Source organism: Lepisosteus platostomus, chromosome 16, assembly GCF_059453375.1.
Source record: "Lepisosteus platostomus isolate fLepPlt1 chromosome 16, fLepPlt1.hap1, whole genome shotgun sequence".
Taxonomy (NCBI): Eukaryota; Metazoa; Chordata; class Actinopteri; order Semionotiformes; family Lepisosteidae; genus Lepisosteus; species Lepisosteus platostomus.
In genome coordinates this window covers 12,700,826-12,722,528 of record NC_142626.1, presented here as the reverse complement: position 1 = coordinate 12,722,528, position 21,703 = coordinate 12,700,826, and the positions used below count along the sequence as shown (strand labels likewise).

Genomic DNA, 21,703 nt, shown 5'->3' with positions numbered 1-21,703 from the left:
GATTACCTGTGGATTTTACTGAATATACTACAATCACTAACAACTATTCTTGTGTTGATATTTACTTTTTACTTGTATTTTAAAAGAACTTACTGTCATTATGCATAGACCTTATACAAGGTGGAACAACTATAGACAATGAGTCTCACTCATTCTCTAACTGCAAGACTCTACATGACTTTAACCAGCAAGAAAATGGATAAAGAGAAGGGAATAACAAATTCTCTTTAGCAAATAACACAGCAAACCAAACTATGGACTTATAAAAACCCAAGGGGCAGAGGCCTTTATAAATTAGTGTGAACTGTGTGGAGGCTTTTATTTTAGAGCCGGTAAGCAGCTTAGCTGTTGATAGTGAGGGACTTGGGAAGAGGTCTAGTAAGTAGCTCTAAGAGGAGCTTAGGCTTTTGTTTGCTTTTGAGTATTTCTTCCTTTTCACTTTAAATACAATATTTTTACCTTATAGCTGTTTGTGTTTGTTTTACTTATTTAGATCTTATTATACTTAAAACATATAATTATTTATATGTTACTTGTATATAGTATGTAGTGTATATAGTGATTAATTGTGCATTTTACTGAATATACTACAATGACTAACAACTATTCTTGTGTTAATATTTACTTTTTATTTTAAAACGTATTTATTTTAAAACAACTTACTATCATTATATATAGACCTTATACAAGGTGGCACAACTATATAATTTATATACTCACATATCACAATGATTAGACCTATTCAATTAAGAGAAACACATAGTGTGATGTAAGAGTAAGTGAGCTCTAGATAACATGAATATGAATGGGTTTGATCAAAAGCAGTCATAGTCAAGAATGAACAACCAGTCACTATTACTTTAACAGAACAGGGAGAGAAAACTCTCTGTGTATTGTTACAGCTTCATCGCCAGAATGCCAACAGGCTCCAGGTTCTCAAACACATGATACAGGTTGGTCCAATATTTAACATTTTCAGTGTGAAGTTTTCTTTCTTCCAAGTGCTGTTTAATCCAGTGTTATTTTACTAAACTACAGAGTAGAGCTCCTGTGATCACCTGGGAATGGGCTCTGAACACCTTCAGAATGGAGGTTGACGCTCTGCTGGATAGGTCACTGATGAGAATCTCAGCTCAGTAAAACGCTGGACAGTGGTGTAAGATAGAGCCCAGGGCTGGTCACTTGGTTAACTAAGTCAAATAATGGGTTTCTGTTAAATATAACATTTAAAGAATGTACAGAAGGAAATCAGAAAGAAAGCCAGTCTCACTCATTCTCCAACCACAAGACTCTACATGACTTAAACCAGCAAGCAAACAGATACAGTGAAGGGAATAACAAATTCTGTTTAGCAAAAAACACAGCAAACCAAACTATGGACTTATAAAAACCCAAGGGGCAGAGGCCTTTATAAATTAGTATGAACTGTGTGGAGGCTTTTATTTTAGAGCCGGTAAGCGGCTTAGCTGTTGATAGTGAAGGACTTGGGAAGAGGTCTAGTAAGTAGCTCTAAAAGGAGCTTAGGCTTTTGTTTGCTTTTGAGTATTTCTTTCTTTTCACTTTAAATACAATATTTTTTACCTTATGGCTGTTTTGTGTTTGTTTTACTTATTTATATCTATCAACCTGCTTACAACAGTTGTGTTGTGTGTCCTTCTTGGACACTAATTCTAAAGACATATTACACTGTCAGTATTTCTCCTGCCTTCTCTGACTGTCCCTTTACTATCGTGCTCTGTCTGTTTTAGGGTGGCTGCAGACACTGAAAGACAAACACAAGAAAGCTCTAAAGGGGAAGTTTGAAGTTGTGTCTGAGGTAATTGCTAAGCCAGGAGAACAGACCCTCCTCGATGACATCTTTACACACGTGTGGATAACTGAGGGCAACTGTGTTGAGGTGAATCATGGACATGAAGTCAGACAGATAGAGATCGTCTCCAAAATCACAAAATCAGAGATCCACTCCGTCAAGTGCAGCGATATTTTCAAACCACTGCCAGGACAGACCAGACCCATCAAGACAGTACTGATGAAGGGAGTTGCTGGCATCGGGAAAACATTCTCTGTGCAGAAATTCATTCTCGACTGGGCTACTGGAAAAGACAACCAGGACTTTGACTTTATATTTTTTCTTCCATTCCGTGAATTAAACTTGATCGAATCAGAAATGAGTTTACAGGAGCTAGTTCTGTATATCTGCCCAGAACTAAAATCCTCTGATAATGTTTTAGATGGCCACAAAGTCCTGTTCATCTTTGATGGTCTGGATGAAAGCAAACATCCTTTTAACTTTAAAACAAACCAGAGATGGTCTGATGTGAAAAAGCAAACTTCAGTGGACATGTTGTTAACAAACCTCATCAAGAGGAACTTTTCTGATGATGCCTTCATCTGGATCACTTCCAGACCAGCTGCAACAGGTCTGATCCCTCCAGAGCTCATCAGCAGGGTGACAGAGGTCCTGGGGTTTGAAGACCAGCAGAAGGAAGAGTACATCAGAAAGAAATGTAAGAACAGAGCTCTAACAGACAGAATTATTTCACATATAAAGACACTGAGGAGTCTTTACATGTTGTGCTATGTTCCTGTTTTCTGCTGGATTGTAGTTACTGTTCTGGAGCGCACATTGGAAGAGAGCAGAGGGGCCAATCCAACAACACTGACAGATTTCTATACATACTTTCTGCTTGTCTTACTCACAGCAAAGGAAAATAAAGAAAATGTCCTCAAATCAAATCAAGAAGCAATTCTGAAGCTGGGAAAGCTGGCATTTGATAGTCTAGAGAAAAACATCATTTTTTTCTATGAAAAAGATTTGAGAGAATATGCCATTGATCTCAACAACTCCTCCCTTTACTCAGGGGTGTGGAAGGAAATATTTAAACAAGATTCAGCCTTATTTCAGGAAAAGGTGTACTGCTTTTTACACCTTACTGTCCAGGAGTATTTTGCAGCTCTGTATGTTTTTGGTTCCTATCAAAACAATAATATTAACCCACTAAAGAAAACAGTTCTGGGTGTTTCCAGGTTGGGAAGAATATCTCTATTGAGCCTGAATAAAGGTGCTCTAGAAAGAGCCATCCAGAGTAGGACTGGTCACCTTGATCTGTTTGTCCGATTCCTTTTGGGGATGGAAATGAAGAACAACCAGGAGCTTTTGAAGGGATTCCTATCACACACACAAGATCACTCCAGTGACATCCAGAAAACAGCAGTATTCATCAAGAAGCTCATTAGAGGAACTTCCTCTCCTGAAAGATGCATGAACCTTTTCCACTGTCTGAGTGAACTGAAGGACAAGTCTTTAATGGATGAGTTCAATGTGACTCTGGATAAAGTAAAACGTTCAGGACAAACACTCTCACCTTCCCAGTGTTCGGCACTTGCCTATTTCTCACTGCTGTCTGAGAAAGAGATTGATGTCTTCAACATGAGAGAATATGCTACATCAGAGGAGTGTGTACGGAGATTGCTACCTGTGGCAAAGATAACAAAAACCCTTAGGTAAGTACATCAGATTTTCTTCACATACAGAGTAAGATGTTGAGTCAATATTGCCCATATGAGCGGTGTTCTGGCTAGGTGCTTTGTGGAGTAGATGTGTTCACCTCATGTTTTAGCACACTTTTTGTTTTTCATTGTTAAAACCCATAATTATATTTACTATTTTAAATTATTTATTCTATACTACATAACATTGTCTAAACCTAAACCTAAATGCAGTTTGGAAGAGAAAAGCTTGCAGCTTAAAACTCGAACACTCCAGCTACAGGTATCATTCCAACTTCTTTGGCTGATACAGCTGTAGTACTGTATGAATGGTGGCTGTATTTCCAGAACTGGAAAGCCTCAGAAAAGCATTGTCTTATCTGCTGACTTTTGAGGTTTATCGTGGCTCTGAGTCACAAACTTGACTGCACTAAATTGGCTGTAAACGTGCAGGGCCAGCAAATTCTCAAACTGGAGCCAATGACATTGTGGACAGTGTCTCAGATCTGAAGGTGGCTCAGACTCAACTGCTGTCAAGACCAAGCTGACAGAGCGAGAGAACTGTAATATGAGACAAGATCTACAGATTGTGAGCTTGTCTGAGTTAATCGAGGGGTCTCATGTTACTATTTCTTCTATGTGTTTTTCTTTTGTTTTTGGAGCTGCTGTGGAAAGATGTAATTGAGCTTCCGGTTCTTGTGCGAACAGCCCAGGGCCTTGCCTTGTCATCATGTGTTTTCATCAGTATGAAGTGAAGGAATCGGTACTGCAGGCAGTGAGGATCTATGCAAGTTTCAAAACCTCTGTGTGTTCTTTTTGCTATAATAGTGAAATATAATTATGTCTATTATATTGACATTTTTATATATCACTCTCTTATTAAATATTAAAATCATATAAAAAATAAATAAATGTGTAGTGATTCATAGCCGTTCAGGGACGCCAAATATGTAATCATAGCCGTAGCAAAATTAAATGTAGTGGCTCTCTGAAGGCACCAGTTCTGTAGGGTTTGGGCATTTACTGAGACAATTATTAATTGTAGCAGTAAATCACAAAGTTGATTCTTTTGATGGCTTTAGAGTCCAACCATGCGACATAACTCAAACAACGCACACACACAGGTACTAATACACGAGGATACATTTATTAATACATAGAATATGCCTATAAACCTAACAGATCTTATCGAGAGGGTTATCAGAATACAAAAGGTATATATTCAGTCAGTTACGAAGTGTTACATATATCAAGAGGACATACGTTCAGTATATCATTCATTAAGACCGTTTCGTAAAGTGAACTTGGTTACAACTTCTACATTAGATACTCAAAACAAGTACATAACTCTTAGGAATTAAATTGATATCAACTGGTTGGGATAACAATTGAATTCTCGAACTGTAATGCATTGAAGTTGAATACTCATCCAATCTCTGGGGATTCAGATCTCCTGCGGGCACAAAGAAACAGTTGCAGGCTTGTTGCTGTCCAATCCGCGCTCTCTGGCTCCGTGCCAGGCTGTGCTGTGCGGCTTGCGACGGTGCGCTGCTGATGCTCACTGTTGGCTTTAACTAGCACAGTTTGTGCACAGGAGAAAAGATGACTGTGGGTCCCAGCAAGTCAGGAAGAGGACCGGTTCGTTCCTGATGAAGAGCTAGTTCTGAATAGTGATTCAGCTGTCCACAGTTCCGACCTGTTCACGAGGCCTGCTGCTGGTTACTCTCTGGCAACCTCCACTCTAGACTCTTAGAACAAAGGAAAGTTCTGGCACTCGGACACACTGGCCGTTCCGTGGCTGTCCGGGCTGAGTCTCAGGATGGTCAGGAGGCGCGCTGCGAGAATGTCCTGCCCTTGGGAGCCTTCTGCTCCTGGGCCGTCCTGCCCTGGAATTCTCCTTTGAATTCCCTTTAGGAAAGTCCACAGAATCTCTGAATCTCACTGAATCTTGTTGAATCCCTTCTGAATCTCTGTGTTGCCTGTTTTTACCTGGAGGAACTTCAGCTCATTGATTGGCTGAAAGTTCCATGGGCATCAGAGTCCCACGTGGGTTACTCGGCCCTACCAGTCCCTGATTGGTTGATCAAGGTGAGATATGAGTCACTTACTCCTGACACTTAGGAATGCAGTCCAGATGTCCAACTGGCACTCCCTAGACAAATAGGCGCCAATGGATGACCATTGATCATGATAGCCAGGCTTAGCTAAGTGCATCCCCCTTTGGGAGCTGTCCTCATCAAAGGAACCCTAAATCAGCCTGCATGGTTTCTCTGTGGCTGCACCACAGAGATGAACAGAGAAATGAGGCCTAATTTGGGAAAGCTCAGAAACACTTAATTCTGCCTTATTAATAAGCCTAGCCGCTACAAATGTAACAATTGAGTTAGAAAAGAGCAAACATGAATATTGTCAATGATGGGAGTAAAAAACTGTTCTACCAGTTATTTGGAGACAATAAGGGATTTAAAGATGTCCTTTAACAGAAATTACAATTGAGGTTAAGTGCATATTTGCTTTTAAATACTTATCATAACACTGTATAATATACTTCAAAATTAAAATCTAAAATAAGAAAGTGGTGTTAATAAAACAATAAACATTTTAAACTAGTGGTGTTATGCAACAATCTCCCTCCTTCCCCTTCTTCCCCACTTTGATGATGAGGACACTTAGACCCCTGCAGAGTGAGAAGTGTGGAAAAGTGGAGGAGGGAAACAACAGATGAAACATAAAAAAGTGGGATTTGAGATTGTGAGAATTTCAGTGAGACATGCTGTAGTACGAGTTATACTTTACTTGACCATCATGCTCTTAAGCACTCTTATACATTTGCAGATTTACAGTTCCAACCTGAAGAGCACTGCTTTTCACTGTAGCAACACAAACACATTTTAAACTGAATTTAACCAACAAATGTGATTTTTTTTAAAACAGGAGATATTTACCTATTTCATATTGATGTTTGATTACCACTCTAAACACAAACCAGTGTAGAGCAGTCTTCTGCAGGTTCTTGCATCGAACCTGCAGTAGAATTTATTCAGCTTGTTGGGGAGAAAGATATCATCTGCTGAAGCAGTTTGTTTCACCTTGTAGTCTGAGATTAGTTGAAGGCCTGGCCAGATGCCTCAGTTTTCTTTGATTAGTTTATTTTCAAGCTTGTTCTTATATTCAGGTTTGGCTCCCTTTACTACATTTTGGAATTTGTATTTGCCAGATTAGAAACAGGCATCATCTCCCTCTTTGAAAGCTCTGTTCTTTTTTTCCCACAGGGTTTTAATTTCCCTGTTGAACCAGGTCTGATTATAATTGCGCACAGTGAATGATTTGCAAGGAATGTATACACTCTCCCAGAAGAGAATATATAATGTTACTGTGTCAGTAAGCTCATTAAGATCCAACCAGGCCTCCTTAAACATGCTCCCGTCTGTGGTATCAAAACAATGCCTTAGCACTTTCTCAGTCTCATCTGACCACTGTTTTACACTTCCTATTATTGGTTTACATGCATTGGATCTGTTTATATCTTGGGATAAGAAATGCTGCAGTATGACATGACTGAATGAAAGAGGTGTGGACTTATTCTTGGTATGACCATAGAATAGTGCGCAGCACCATAGCAGTGTTCCAGTGTTCTGTCCTTCCTAGTTGCAACCTCTATCTGCTGTTTTTATCTGGGGAAAACCGTCTTTGGATTCGAGTGCTTAAAATTTCCCAAAACAATGACTGGGGAATTATGAATTTTTAGCCTCAGTGATTTTCAACGCTAACTGTTGGATAGCAAAAGTAATTTGCATCTGGTGCATTATAAGCAGCTTAAGTAAATGATTGGCTGTCCAGTCTGAAAAAAGTAGAGAGAAATCCTGCAGATTCACCACGGAATCTGATACCACTGAACCTAACCAGGTGAAACAGAGCACAGAGCAGTTAGAGTAATCCTGTCTAAGGTTGAGTTGCTTACTGATTACAGTAAATGAGCAAAGCCAGTTCATCCATCTTGTTTGGCAGAGAGTGCACATTTTACTTTCTTGATAGCGGTGAGCTGAGATTAGTGTTTCAAAGCTGGGTATGAACTCCAGTTCATCAGACCTGTTTCTTAGTCTGGGATGGGATACAGGTGCACAAGATACCTACAGTACATTGTTCAGATCAATAAAGTCACTTGATGAAAAAATCAGCTTTGATTGTGTTACGAGCGCAGCTGGCCCTAATTAACTCCCATTACCCAATTACCACACCACACCCCTTCCTTCACTACTTAAACCCTCTGCTCACCTTGTTCACTGGTTGGTATTAGAAATCTTTCCACCTCCTGAGCTCTTGTTGCTGACAACCTTCAACATCTTGCGCTCGTGGATCTTGCCTATTGGACCCCTTTCCAGCTTGTACCTTTCGACCATGCTTTCAACTTGCCCTTCTTGGATTCATTTTCCTAACTCTCCTCTTTGGACTCGACTACACCTGGACCTATCAACTACTCTCCTGCCTCACCCTTCTCGGGCTTGTTCACCTTGGATTCCATTAGAGACATGCACAGGGTTCATTTTACTCGCTATAACAGGTTTTAGATTGAGATTAAGTACCCTTTCATGTAAATCCAGTAGATCCAGTCTTATTTTGACATGTATATAGTAAATTCAGTAAAATAAAACCAATGACAAACAAAACACAAAGAGCAAACACTGCGTCACCCTGGTTGTTATGATCTTGAACCTGCACCTGAGAAGGAGCAGCCCACAGCCAGGTAGACTCCGATTTTTAGTATCTGATTCAGTTCAGTTTATGTGTCATATGCAAAAGTTCAATGAAATGCTCATTTGCATGTGTGAGTCTGGATGTTTGTGCCTTGATGCTCCTATAATGCTTATAAGAGGGAAGGGGAGAGAAAAATGAGAAACCGGGATGACTGGTATCTTTAGCGATACTTCCAGCCTTCCTGAGACAGCAAGTTGTACAGATGTCTGAAATAGAAGGGAGCTGTAATGATGGACTGGGCTGACCTGACTACCCCTTGTAACACCTTCCAATCAGAGCTGCTGCCAAATCACACTGTAATACCACATGTGAGCACACTCTCAATAGCACACCTGTAAAATGTGATAAGGACAGTTAAAGATAGACCACATTTTTTCAACTGTCTGAGGAAGTAAAGGTGCTGTTGTGCCTTCTTTGTAGCTTCAGTTACATGCTGGGACCATGTTAAATCATTACTAATGAAGGTACCCAGGAACATGAAGCTGCTAACGATCTCTACAACCACCCATTGATCATAGGGGTGTGATCCCCAACCTGCTTTCTAAAATCAATGACCAGCTCTTTGGTTTTGCCTCCCTACATTGAGGGAGAGATTATTGTCAATGCACCACTCCACCAGTTTCCTGACCTCATCCCTGTAGGCTGTCTCATCATTACTGGTGATTCAGCCAATGATGGTGGTGTTATCAGCATATTTGTCGATGGAGTTGGAGCTGTGTCTGGCCACACCATTGTGGGTAAACAAGGAAAACAGCAGGAGTCTAAGCACACAACCCTTAGGGTCAGCTACTGTATATTCACAGTCAGCGTGGAAGAAAGTTTTCCATCTATCCTCACAGTCTGTAGTCTCCCAGTCAGGAAATCTATAACCCACCTGCATAGAGAGGTGTTGATACCCAGGTCATTCAGCTTCCTGACTAGTCTGGAAGGAACTAATGTGTTAAATGTGGAGCTATAATCAGTGAATAGCATTCTGATGTATGTGTCTTTATCATCCAAATGAGCCAGAGCAGTGTGAAGAGCCAGGGAAATAGTGTCATCAGTGGACCTGCTATGCCAGTATGCAAACTGGAGGGGCTTTAAGCACTCAGGTACCATTGTGTTAATGTGCCTCATGACCAGCCTTTCAAAGCATTTTATTACAGTAGATGTAAGCGCTACCATTCTGTAATCATTAAAAGGTCGCAGTATTTTTCTTAGGCACTGGAATGATGGAAGTTTTCTTATATCACACAGGAAGGAAGATTGTGAAAGTGAGAGATTGAAAATATCTGTAAAAACCGTGGCCAACTGGTCTGCACAGGACTTAAGGACCCGTCCAGGAACACCGTCTGGGCTGGTTGCTTTCCAGATTTTCACCCGTCTGGAAGTTGTCCTGAGTTCATCCTCCATGACAGACATGGCTCTATCATCAGTGGCTAGGAACACTGGGACCGGCTGTTCTCAAACCGAGCGTAATAGGCATTGAGCTTATCCGGGAGAGAGAAATAAGTTTCAGAGGATGTAACCCTCCTTAGTTTAGCTTTATGGTTTGTTATTGTCTGAAAACCGCACCACATTTGGTGCACATCAGAAGAGGCAGCTTGTATCTGAGTGCTGCTTTTATGTCCGCATGGGTTTGAAAATACACCGCAGAAATAATAACAGATGAAAATTCTCACAGTAGATGGAATGGATGACATTTTACAGTCAGATATTACAGGTCCGGAGAGCAAATTTGCTTGAGAATTCTAACTTCACAACACCAAGAGTTGTTTATCATAGGACAAACACCACCACCTTTTTTCTTACCAGCCAGACCAGACCAATCCATATGCTATTTGGAGAATCTCTCAAGCTGACCAGCTGAGTCAGGTGTACTGGGGGTCAGTCAGGTCTCAGTGAGACAGCAGCCCTGGATGTCCTGATGATGGCTTAACCTTCCCCTTAGCTTGTCCATCTTGATCTCCATGGATTGTACATTGGCCATGAGAGTAGTAGTAGTCGGGAGTAGTAGCCACAGCGCTTCACTCTCACATCAAATAGAATATATCTGTGTTTAAGTCAATGATTCTTGATCCAGTGTCCACAAGCATTTCGATCATAAGTAATTGCTATTGCTTAAAAGACAGACTAGATACAAAAAGCACACAACATGAAACAGAAAAAGACATACAGACGAGGAGCATCATGCAATACGTCACCACTCTTCAGCCCCATGTTCAGTCGCTCTTCCTCCCTCCTCCACCCATTTTGAGCATCTGATTCAGCCCCCATTCTCCTCTGGGTTTCAGAATGCCTTACAAGTGTGTCATATGCCCCGGGTGGCCAGGTAAGACTGAAACTCAGTGGACACAAACTGCGGCCCATTGTCATGATGATGGTGGTAAGCAAATCCCATAGGGCAAAGAGGGAATCTAGGAAGTCAGTGACCACTTGAGTGGTGACTGATCCAGTGGAGGCCACTTCAAGTGCATTTCAAGTGCAGATCATAGTTGAGTATGAAGAATCTCTGATAGGGTAGGACACTGTGCTGCTCCCTACAGATCACTGCTTGTATTCCTGCGAAGATGAACAAGGTTTATTCCATGCTGCAAAGACAAGAGACACAACATTTCGACTGTGAAGCCTTCTTTAGGTGTGTGAACGTGAACTTTCTGAGGAGATAGTGGACATCTTCTAGAAATAGCTGAAGGGAGAGCTTAGTACGAAAGGCACACTGTTATAGAGGAAGACATCTGCGTGCATGATGAGAAAAAAAAAACAATTGGGTGGACATGTTTGTTTATAAGTCTGTCCAGGGTATAAATGTTATCATGTGTGAGGCAGTGTGGTAGGGTGCTGGTCTGACTCTTATTCAGTACACTGTGCTTGTTAAAGGATGGCCATTATTTGGGCTTCCATGATACTGCAGAATAGCTTTCCCATGTTACTGTTCACATAGGTGCCCTGGTAGTTCTAAGGGACAAGTCTGTCTCCAAATGTATAGATATGGGTGACCAGTCCTTGACTACAGACCTCAGGGAAACACCTGACTCTCAGTACTCTCAGTACAAGGTTGAAGAGTTTGAGCAGGACCTGCTGCAATTCTGAACTGCTGTGTCTCAGCATCTCGCATCTTGCTGTTGGCTCCATCTTGTCCACAGACTTGTTATGGTCTGAGGACCTGGAGTTTGACTAGCAGGTCATGATCTGTGATCGGGGTGTCTGAGAGGTTTAAGTTGTCTTTAATAGCCATTTCAAGTGTTATTAGTTTTTCTTCTGTGTCAATCAATCAATCAAAGTGTATTTATCAAATGCACAACAATACAGCATTAAGCAGTAATTGCTGGCAATGAAATGTCTTTTCTGCGAGCTCACCAGAAGGAAATAAAAATAAAAAAAGCACAAAATTAAAAGTTACAGAATAATAGTGCAATAAAAATTGAATTAAAAAAATAAATATAAATAGAACTGCTACATGTACATTGTGTATGCAATACATTATGTCCAAATAGTGTAATATGCAGTGTGCCAAATACAATGAAAACTGCATGTCCATGTAACCTGAATTTTTAACAAGGACCATTAGGGTGGTTACTTAAGAGATCTAGCAGAGTAGATATTCTGTTTGTTTGGTATCTCACAACCAGTGATGAGCTGTGCTGACCTCACCACCCTCTGCAGTAGTTTGTGATCCCAAGCAGAGCAGCTCCGATACCACGCATTGATGCAGCAAGTCAGGATGCTCTCAATAATGGACCAGTAGAAGGTGGTCTGGATATGTGATGGCATGCCAAACGTCTTTAGCCTACGGAGAAATAATAAGCACTGCCGTGCTGTTTTGACCACGATGTTGGTGTGGTGAGACCAGGTTAAGTCCACTGTGATATTAACTCCCAGGAATTAAAACTGCTGACCCTCTCCACTGCAGTTTGAGTAGCATAAATATGGCCAGGTTCACCACAGTTGGTTTAGGGTTAGGGTTAAATGTAATTTTCAGCTAAGAAATTTGTTTTTAACCAAGTGTCCAGAAGATATGTTTTCTAAAACCAATTGAATCAGGTAAAAGGAAACTGTTTAGCTTTGGCTCATCAGATTTGTGAAGGAAAGTGCACATTTATTTGTGAATACTGCTAAATGAATGGATGAAAAAACACACATTTTCCATTTTATGTTATAATAGTTTTAACAGAACAGGAAAATTTCCACTGTCTGTAAAACTCGTTTTAGTACAGAACTCGGATGCCGGTGTTTCAGTGGCCCACACACTTAGTAATACCATTCCAAGTCTTCACAATACAATATGTAAAATATTTTAGATTTGTTCCATTTGTCTCAATTTTTTATTTTTATTTCTTCTTCAAGCTAGAAGACACATACTGTAGGGAAAGGTCTATAAGCATTTTCAGACTTTTTAAGGTCCAGAACTTAAAATATTGATCTTTGAAGACAGAAAAAAATCTATTTTTTGTTTTATGTGTTTTGTCCTGGATATTTCTGTCTGGTGAGTGGAAACAGTAAGACATAAAAGAAATATGATTTCATACACATAATGCTCAAGAAGGTAACTTAAATTTAAGCTCTATTGTAGGGCTCTAGCGTCTACATGTCCAGAGATATTGCAAAATGTTTGAGGGGATATCATTCCAGACAGAAATTGCCTCTGGATGTCTGTGTCAACTGGCCATACTTAAAAGTTAAGGGGTGAGGCTTGCTATCATCACAAACAGAAAGAGTGTTGTTGATCTTGGTGCTGAAATTGCTCCTCAGGGAATTCAAACAGTCTGAACATAGAGCCTGACTCGAGTCCTGCTGCAAGTGAGAGAACTCAGACTGTCCCAGGATATAATGCTCTTACTGCCTATTGTAGATTATTGGATAGAATATCAGAATATTCATCAGAATATTATATACTCTGTGGACAATGAAGTCCAACTGTATCAATGTTAACTGAATTTAAGTGAAACTCAAAGCTGGTTTGTGAATCACAAGATTTCCCCTTTGGCAGACAAAGTCTCAGGCAGAATTCTGGTTTGTATGGACTTGCTCTCTCTTGGCTGCTGTCTTGTAATAAAGTTTAGTTTCCTAAATTGGACATGGTGGAAGCAATTACATGGTCAATCTTTTGACCCAGGCTTTGATTGAGAGACCAGGTCAAAGAAAATGAGTCAAGTTCATGACCTTATAACACCTTTTAAATCTAGTAATCACTGCTGGAGATTGGTTGTGAAAATAGCCTGATGTACTCTGTTACTTTTTGGAGATACGCCATTGAGCCTCTTCTATATCAGCTGCGCTGGGTCAGCAAGAGGCTGTCCATCCCAAACTGCCCTGATCTTACTATCCGAGACCCGGATTATACTGATGACATCATGGTCATGGCTGGGGGAGAGCAGGATGTCAGGGCTCTGTGAAAAAGTAGAGAGGAGGAGACACCTAGTCTGTCCTGGACTCCAGTGTTTCTAATTCAGGGTCATGAGTGAGCCAGAGCCTATCCTAGCAAGCAGTGGGCCCAACACAGGTCCCTGTACTGGTTATCAGTCCATCAGGGGTTTGACAGAGGAAACAAGTGAGAATACAGAGAGAACATACAGACTCCACACATATATTTCTCCAAGTCCGGGATTGAACCAGGGCCCCAGCACTGTGATACAACCATGTTAACCACTGCTCCACTGTACCTCACCTCTTAAACAGCCCATCAGCCGCAGTAATAGAATGGAGACAGAACTGGCTCATTTTTTATTCTTCAGCAGCAGACTGATCTAAGCCAGTATCACCCAGCTACACTACTTGATAGACATGGACCTGGGCTGCTGGCGATGTGTGGACTGGATGTGAGCTTCATTGGAACTGTATTGCCCATGATGTACTGTACAGGCAGATATTCATGTCAGTTTCAGTCTGCACTACATCTCGGGGGATGCTGTTAATGTAGGGTCACCCCTCTGATGTGTCTCTTGAAAAGCATAACAGTGAACTCAAATAATAAATCATATATACAGTAACTAAGGATGTGATTGACTCCATCAACTGTAGAAGACTCACTTTTAAAAACCAGGATCAAGTGCAACTGAAATTACTGCAAAAAGAGCTTAAACTAAAACTCTGGAATGCAAGGAATCAACACAATGAGACAATGGAGAAAAATTGAAACAATGAACTCCAGGAGGCTGTGGCAAACAATGAAAACAGTCACAAACATGAATTCTTCAAAGAAGAGCATCCATACAATGGAAGAGCTGGCTAAAGCAAATGATCTGACTGACTTATCTGAGGTCTGAGACAGGACATCTCTGTTGCAGGTGATAGTATATTAGATACTATTACATCAGACAGTAGTGCTGGTAGGCTTGTAATAAGCTTACAGATGACCACACAATCTTTCAAGCACACATGTGCAAAAAAGGCACCAGGCCCCGATGGCATCTCTGCCTCTCTTTTAAAAAATTGCGCAGAGGAATTATCACAAGCAGGGTGCCCTGTCTTTCAGAAGTCTGCTGACTCTCACTCTGTTCCAGCGCTGTGGAAAAAAGCAATAATCGTGCCAATACCCAAACAGCCCTGTCCCTCAGAAAATAATGACTACAGGCCGGTAGCACTGACGTCTGTTGTTATGAAATGCTTTGAGAGGATTATGGTATCCACGCTGTGCTCAGAAGTGAACACTGTACTGGATCCATATCAGTTTTCATATAAACACCGTCTCTGTGATCAAGCAGGCGTGATGATTACAGTTCAGCATGTAAAAGCCATTAGCAGGCTCCATCAACCCCAGTGCCTATGCGCAGATGCTGTTTATGGACTTCAGCTCTGCATTCAATACTCTGCATCCCCATCTATTGATAAGCAAGTTGAAGCAAATTTCTATTAACTATAACATTATAAGATGATACCATTCATTTTTAACAAATCGTACACAGTATGTCAGGGTTAACAAAATTCTTTCAGAGTCACGATCTATCAGCATAGGTGCCCCTCAGGGCTGCGTGAGCTTTCCAGTTCTGTTCACACTTTATTCAAATGATTGTACAAGCAGTAGTCAAAGCAACTTCATTTTCAAATTTTCAGATGATACAGCTGTGCTTGGCTCAATGGAAGCAGCTCATTTGTATAGGTCAGAAATCCATAGGTTTGTGCAATGGTATGACAACGATAGCCTAATTCTGACTGTTAAAAAAACAAAATAAATAGTTTTTGATCCCAGAGTAGTTGGTGATCACTCAGATGCAGTAATCCATCTGAGTGAACTTATCACTCAGATTGATTCATATAAGTACTTGGTGTAAGCATAGACAGTAACCTGTGCTGGACTATTCATATGGAGATCGTATGCTCCAAAGTTCAGCAGCACTTATTTCCTGAGAAGACTAAGAGTGTTTGGGGTTCGACAGGAAGTAATTCTGCTCTTTTACCAAGCTGCAATTGAGAACATTATCAGATATGGTATAATAGTGTGGTTTGGTAATCTATCAGTTCATTTTAAATCGCAAATAACCCGCCTCCTCCAAACAGATTTTGAAAGTCATGGGAGTGAAACAGCATCCCTCCCTGCAGACAATCTTTGAAAAATCCATAATCAAACAGGCGGAAGAAATTATATCAGATCCTTCCATATCCTCAATTCTGAATATGAACTCTTCCTTCTGGCAAATGTTTTAGGGTTCCCAAATGTAAGTCAAACATTTACAAACATTCCTATAGTCTCGTACTTTAGAGGAACGGTCTCTGGCCACAGCTGAGGGGAAAGCTCTGTACAGGCTGTGCACTGATCTCATATGTCGTCTCTCCCTGACACTCACTGGAAACTTGAATGGGGATACAGCCTGTACAGATTTCTCTCTGTGACACAGCAGATAAAAACTAATGCGCTACCACTGATCACCATAAGAGGGCCCAAAATACCAGCAATTACATCCCTCTAACTTTCGTTGCATGTATGCTCCACTACAAACAGATTTACACCAAAACCAAACACAAAACAGCGGCCGCAACAACAACAAGTTAAATAACATACATCTTATAAAATAAATCGGTGTGAGCCAGTGGTAGGGGTAGAGTTCAGTAGTCTGACAGTTTGTGGGAAGAAACTGTCTCTGAATCTGGACATACTTGCCTTTATGCTCCTATAACACTTACCAGAGGGAAGGGGGAGAAAAGTGAGAAACCAGGATTACTGGTATCCTAAACGATACTTCCAGCCTTCCTGAGAGCAAAACCGCTTCAAAATGTTCACATCTGAACACCAAGAGTTGTTTCTCATTAGACATACACTACTGCCGATTTGAATCGCGTTTTGATTTAAATCGTAAACGCGTGTTTAAATATATGTGTTTAAAGGCGATATATAAAAGCGCTGATTCTTATGGAATGTGTTCCGCCGGGGATTCAAAAAATGTATTTATTCTAATCGCGTATCTAAGGAAAATAGCAGTATAACTTTGTTCATGCACATCATTATATCTCATTTTGTATTTCTATAAAAAAGATCGTTTGCCCAGCCACTATTGTTGTTATTGTTTTTATCCTGTAAAGCGCTTTGAGGGGAACGGCTTTCTCACCACTTAGATTACTTTTTGATACCATCTAAAAACACAAAGCAGAAACTTATTGTATTTTCCGATGACATACAAGTGGAAAGATTACAGATTTTAATCGTCTTTTTTCTGAACCAGGGAAAATCTGATCATGTTTCAATATAACAATAATAAAAAACTTTATTTTACATATCACCTTTAAAAGTGGCATCTCAAAACAATACAGAAGATGTAAACCACAGATTACAAAGTAAATACCCAGACAAACGCAAACGAGTTTTTAATAAAATGCTTTCATTCATTCAGCAGAGAGAGAGTGTAAAACCTGGGTGTAAAAGCTGTTCCTTTTTCTGATCATGTCTCGCCTGTCCTGTTCTTTGTTTTCCTAATTTGCCGATTATGCCTGCTGCGATCCACTCCTACCCTCATATCTCAAGAAGACTTTTACATTTCTTTGCGCGGTCCATTGTGCAATTAACCCTTGTTTGTGCTGTCCTTAAGGTGATATCACATAAAGGTGATATGTAAAATAATGTTTTTTTTTATTATTGTTATAGAGAAACATGATCAGATTTTCCCCGGTTCAGAAAAAAAGATCTAAAGTGCTACACTTAACTTTCTTAATTCGATGTATTTAAAGCAATGAACTACTGTAGGTGTAACATAACATTCAGAAATACAATCGAGAATAGTTTTGTGGTGTTTGTTTAGATGAAACGTTCCTAAAACGTATAACGTAACAAAATTAAAGACGATTAAAATCTGTAATCTTTCCACTTGTACTGTATGTCATCGGAAAATACAAGAAGTTTCTGCTTTGTGTAAGGATGGTATCAAAAAGTAATCTAAGTGGTGAGAAAGCTGTGCTCAATGTATTTAAGGGACTTAAAAGTAAAAGGAGATGCTTCATATTGCTTGACTAATTTTAAAAACTAATTTTAAATGCAGACGCTCCCTCGGTGCCGCGCCGGGTGTAAATATCTAAATATTTATATGGAATTTTACCACTGAAGGGAAATCTTAGTAGCTGAGCATAAATAGAATAGGAGCATACTGTAACACGTGTGAAGGCCATAAACGATATTAATTTTGGAACATAAACATACAGTGTATGGCTGGTCTCGGTACTTTAAAGAAAAAATACACACCAGTATTCAATTTCTCCCTAAACATTTTAAGCATCGAAGTCTCTAACTACCGTGATACTGGAGTCAACAAGCATACTTTTAGAATTTGATTAAAGGGAATATAATATGGAATCACGTATCTAAAGAAATTAATAACGATATAATTATATTCATGTACCGCAACACAAGAATTGTACAGTACACGCTGTACGATGTCTATTGATAATGTTTTTGTAGGGCTTTTTCAACACTTATCATGCGACCTTGCTGGTGGTGCTGTGGGTTAGGTTCCTGACTTTTAAGTCACACACTGTGTGTTCTAATCCTGCTGGAGCTGTGACTTTTTTTTATCAAACATTTCTTTGAAAAAATTAAACTTTTCCCTGGGTCAGAGATTAATTAAAACCTCACTCGCACCAAACAAAATTTATATTTCTAAATATCACAACATAATCGAATTTAAGTCATTTTAATAACAATGAATAGTAACCTATGCATTACAATAAAAACATTTATATTGTTTTAAATTGCGTTTTGATTTAAATTGTGAATGCGTGTTTAAATATATGTGTTTTTTGATTCACAATCAGACAAATGCAACATAAATTGATATCTTTGTCTTCTAAGTATCTTAATAAACTTTCAGCACAGCTTTCTCCCCGTTTAGATTTATTTTTCTTGGGATCTTGGGATCAAACGTGGAAAGATTAGATTGTAATCGTTTTTATTTTTTAAATACATTTTAGAAAAGTGTAATCTGTGCTAAAAAGTTGTACACCACCTGCTATAAAGATACATATTGTAATACTTTCGGGTTCGGATAGGACAGACACAAGAACTCAGACTTGTAGAGTTAAAGCAAGTTAAAGCCTTGATTTTATATATCACCTTTAAAAGTGGCATCTCAAAGCAAAGTAAATACCCAACACAGATGGGTATTATGTACCCATCTGTCATGCTAATAAAGCACCTTGAATTTAATTGAATTGAGGGAGAGAGGTGGGGAGGGCGAGCGAGAGAGCACAGCCAGGACAGACAGGCAAATAAGATACACTCCACAGACATTCACAACAGCGACATATCATAAAACGTTTGCACATATAGTTAAGTTATTACTTGGTTTTCAAAGCGCAATGAAATACAATATTGTTGTTGTTGCTGTTATTGTTGTTTTTATCCTGTTTTGAGAAGCCACCTTTAAAGGCGATATATAAAATATATCGCCTTTAATATATATTAAATATCGCGTAATTAGATACCCAGTTTTTTTAATCGCGTATCTAAGGAAATAGCAAACCTTGTTCATGCACAAACAGTGGCATGTTACATTATTAATTTGGGTGTCTCCTCTTGCCAGAAAGATCTAAATTGCATTTTGAGTGCGGTTTTTGACTCTTTTTAAATTGCAACCCAACTCCCATGTTGAGTCTCTTCTCTAAACTTAGTCTGGCCCTCAGCTGCCTGCTGTTGTGTTCAGGGTGAGATATGTCAATAAGAAGTGAATTGTACCAAGAGCACTTTCTGCTGGGCCAGACCCAACTCCTGTTCTACAAGAGCAGGATAAACACAGTCTCAAGTGGAGGGTCTGTAGAGGAGAAGAGTGTTTAAGAGGTTGATGAAGAGCAGGATCTCTCTTGAATTCCTCTAGTAAAACTGCAGAGATTCTTGTTTGAAGGTGTCGGTGTGTTTTGACTACGTTACATGTGAGAGTCAGTGTAGAGAGTCTTTCATGTGTAAAAAGTGTTCCGTGTTGTATATTTGTGGGAGGGGTGGGGTTTGTTTAGTTTCATGATCATGTTCTTTTTCTTTTCTTTTTTAGGGGGTTAGTACAATACATAGGGGTAGTGTGTATGCTAGTTATTTTTTAATATTATTATGTATTATTTGTATTATTTGATGTGTTATAAAAACCTTGCTTGTTTTTGTTCTTCAAATGGTTTATTTTCTTCAAATGGAATTGTTTTTCTCAATATATCTACAAATAACAATAAAAAGTCTCTAGTTGACTTACTCCAGTGTTGCTAATTTATATTTGGGATTAATAAACCATTTGAAGAAGAAAAAACAACAACCAATGTTATAACTATAAGATGACGTAATAAGAAAATATAATAATACATGTACAGCAATTTTTATTATAGTTAAAAGTCAAAGTCTTTCTATCTGTTTCCCTTTTCATTGTAGCTCCATGTGTCTCCCTGTTTCCCACTGTCTCCCTTCCTGACAGTTTCTTCTCATCTTTCTTCTTCCTTCTGGAACCCAAATTTTGAAGCAGCTGTTATCTTCATCATCCTCATCCATGGTCACTCTGAGATGGATAATGACATGATGTTGTATATTACTGCTGAGCTGGGTGCTGTAGTGAAGATTTGGAAAGAAAGAAGTGGATGAGCTGTGCAGATGTTCAGCTGTGCTCCTGTTTTTTTGTCTGCAGGATGGTGAGATGTGAACTAACAGAGAGATGTTGTGAAGATCTGGCCTCTGTTGTTCAGTCTCAACACTCCAGTCTGAGAGAGCTGGATCTGATTAAGAATAACCTGGGGGATTCAGAAGTGAAACTGTTGTCTGCAGCTCTGAGGAATCCCAACTATAAATTAACAACACTGAAGTAAGTGAACACTGGACATTTCTTTGTTTTTTATTGTTTTATTAAGGTATGCTGAGACATAGAATATTGCTTTTTTCATGTGCATCCACACATAGGAATTACAAAGGATAAAAGAAGCCGGGCATATAGAAAGACAAAAAACTGCTATGCAATTTTATACAAGTTCTTGTTTGTGACTATTGTTATTTCTTAATATCTCATTACTGAAAGGTTCAATATGCAATCTTTCCTATTTTGTCCATCTTTTTTACACACACATGTACAGTATACAGATGCAGCCATTCAAAATGAGCGGTAAAAACCTGCGGTGCAGTAACCAACCCGAAGGGCACCGTAGGGCACCGCAGGGCAAGTGATTGGCTGGCCAAAATGACCGACAGGGGCACTCGTGGTGCATTGGTTGGTAGTGAAAAGATTTAATCATTTAATGTCTTTACTGTGCACATTTCAATCCGCTTAGTTTTGAATATTTATATGGAATTTTACCACTAAAGGGAAATTTTAGTAGCTGAGCATAAAAAGAAGAGGAGCATAACGCATCTGAAGGTCATAAACGATATTAATTTTGGAACATAAACATACAGTATATAGCTGGTCTTGGTACTTTAAAGAAAAAAATACACACCAGTATTCCATTTCTCCCTAAACATTTTAAGCTTCGAAGTCTTTAACTAATGTGATACCGGAGTCAACAAGCATACTTCTAGAATTTGATTAAAAGGGAATATAATATGGAATCGCGTATCTAAAGAATTTAATAACGGTATGATTATATCCGTGTACTGCGACAGGACTGTGTAGGGCTGTTTCGCCTCCCTGTTTATGCGAGCTGTCTTGTAGCCTACTGGTCTAGGTGCATGACTAACAGCTGGCAGGTTGTGTTTTCGAATCCAGCTGGTGCTGGACTTTTCTTTTAACAAACATTTCTTCGAAAAAATAGAATAGCGATATTATGGACAATCAATTGACTTTTATATTTCAAAATATCACAACATGATCGATATTTGCCATATTTTGAACATATCTTCCCTTCTGACAGCGGTTCCTGCTTCTATTGTGTGTGTGTGTGCAACAGTAAATTTTTATAGAGAAATGGAGGCTGGACAGTATGCGTTACAATATAAACATTTATATTGATTTAAATCGTGTTCTGATTTAAATAGCAAGCGCATGTTTAATTATGTGTTTTTTAATCATAATCAGGCTAATGCATTTCTACATTTTCT

The 21,703-nt window shown here is 39.4% G+C and overlaps 1 protein-coding gene across 13 annotated transcripts in view; it reads left to right on the top strand.

Annotated features, from left to right (window-relative positions):
- Nucleotides 1–21,703, top strand: part of LOC148646899 (protein NLRC3-like) — a 1,251,308-nt gene that overhangs the window by 1,097,000 nt on the left and 132,605 nt on the right. For 10 of the 13 annotated variants that reach the window (XM_088608935.1, XM_088608942.1, XM_088608940.1 and 7 more), the window contains 2 exons: nt 873–953; nt 1,749–3,504. The exons of 1 other annotated variant lie outside the window; for it this stretch is intronic. In XM_088608935.1, the coding sequence (XP_088465061.1) occupies nt 873–953; nt 1,749–3,504 (1,837 nt within the window). The remainder of the gene's footprint in view (nt 1–872; nt 954–1,748; nt 3,505–21,703) is intronic. 2 more of the 13 variants (XM_088608937.1, XM_088608938.1) reach the window with 2 other exon arrangements.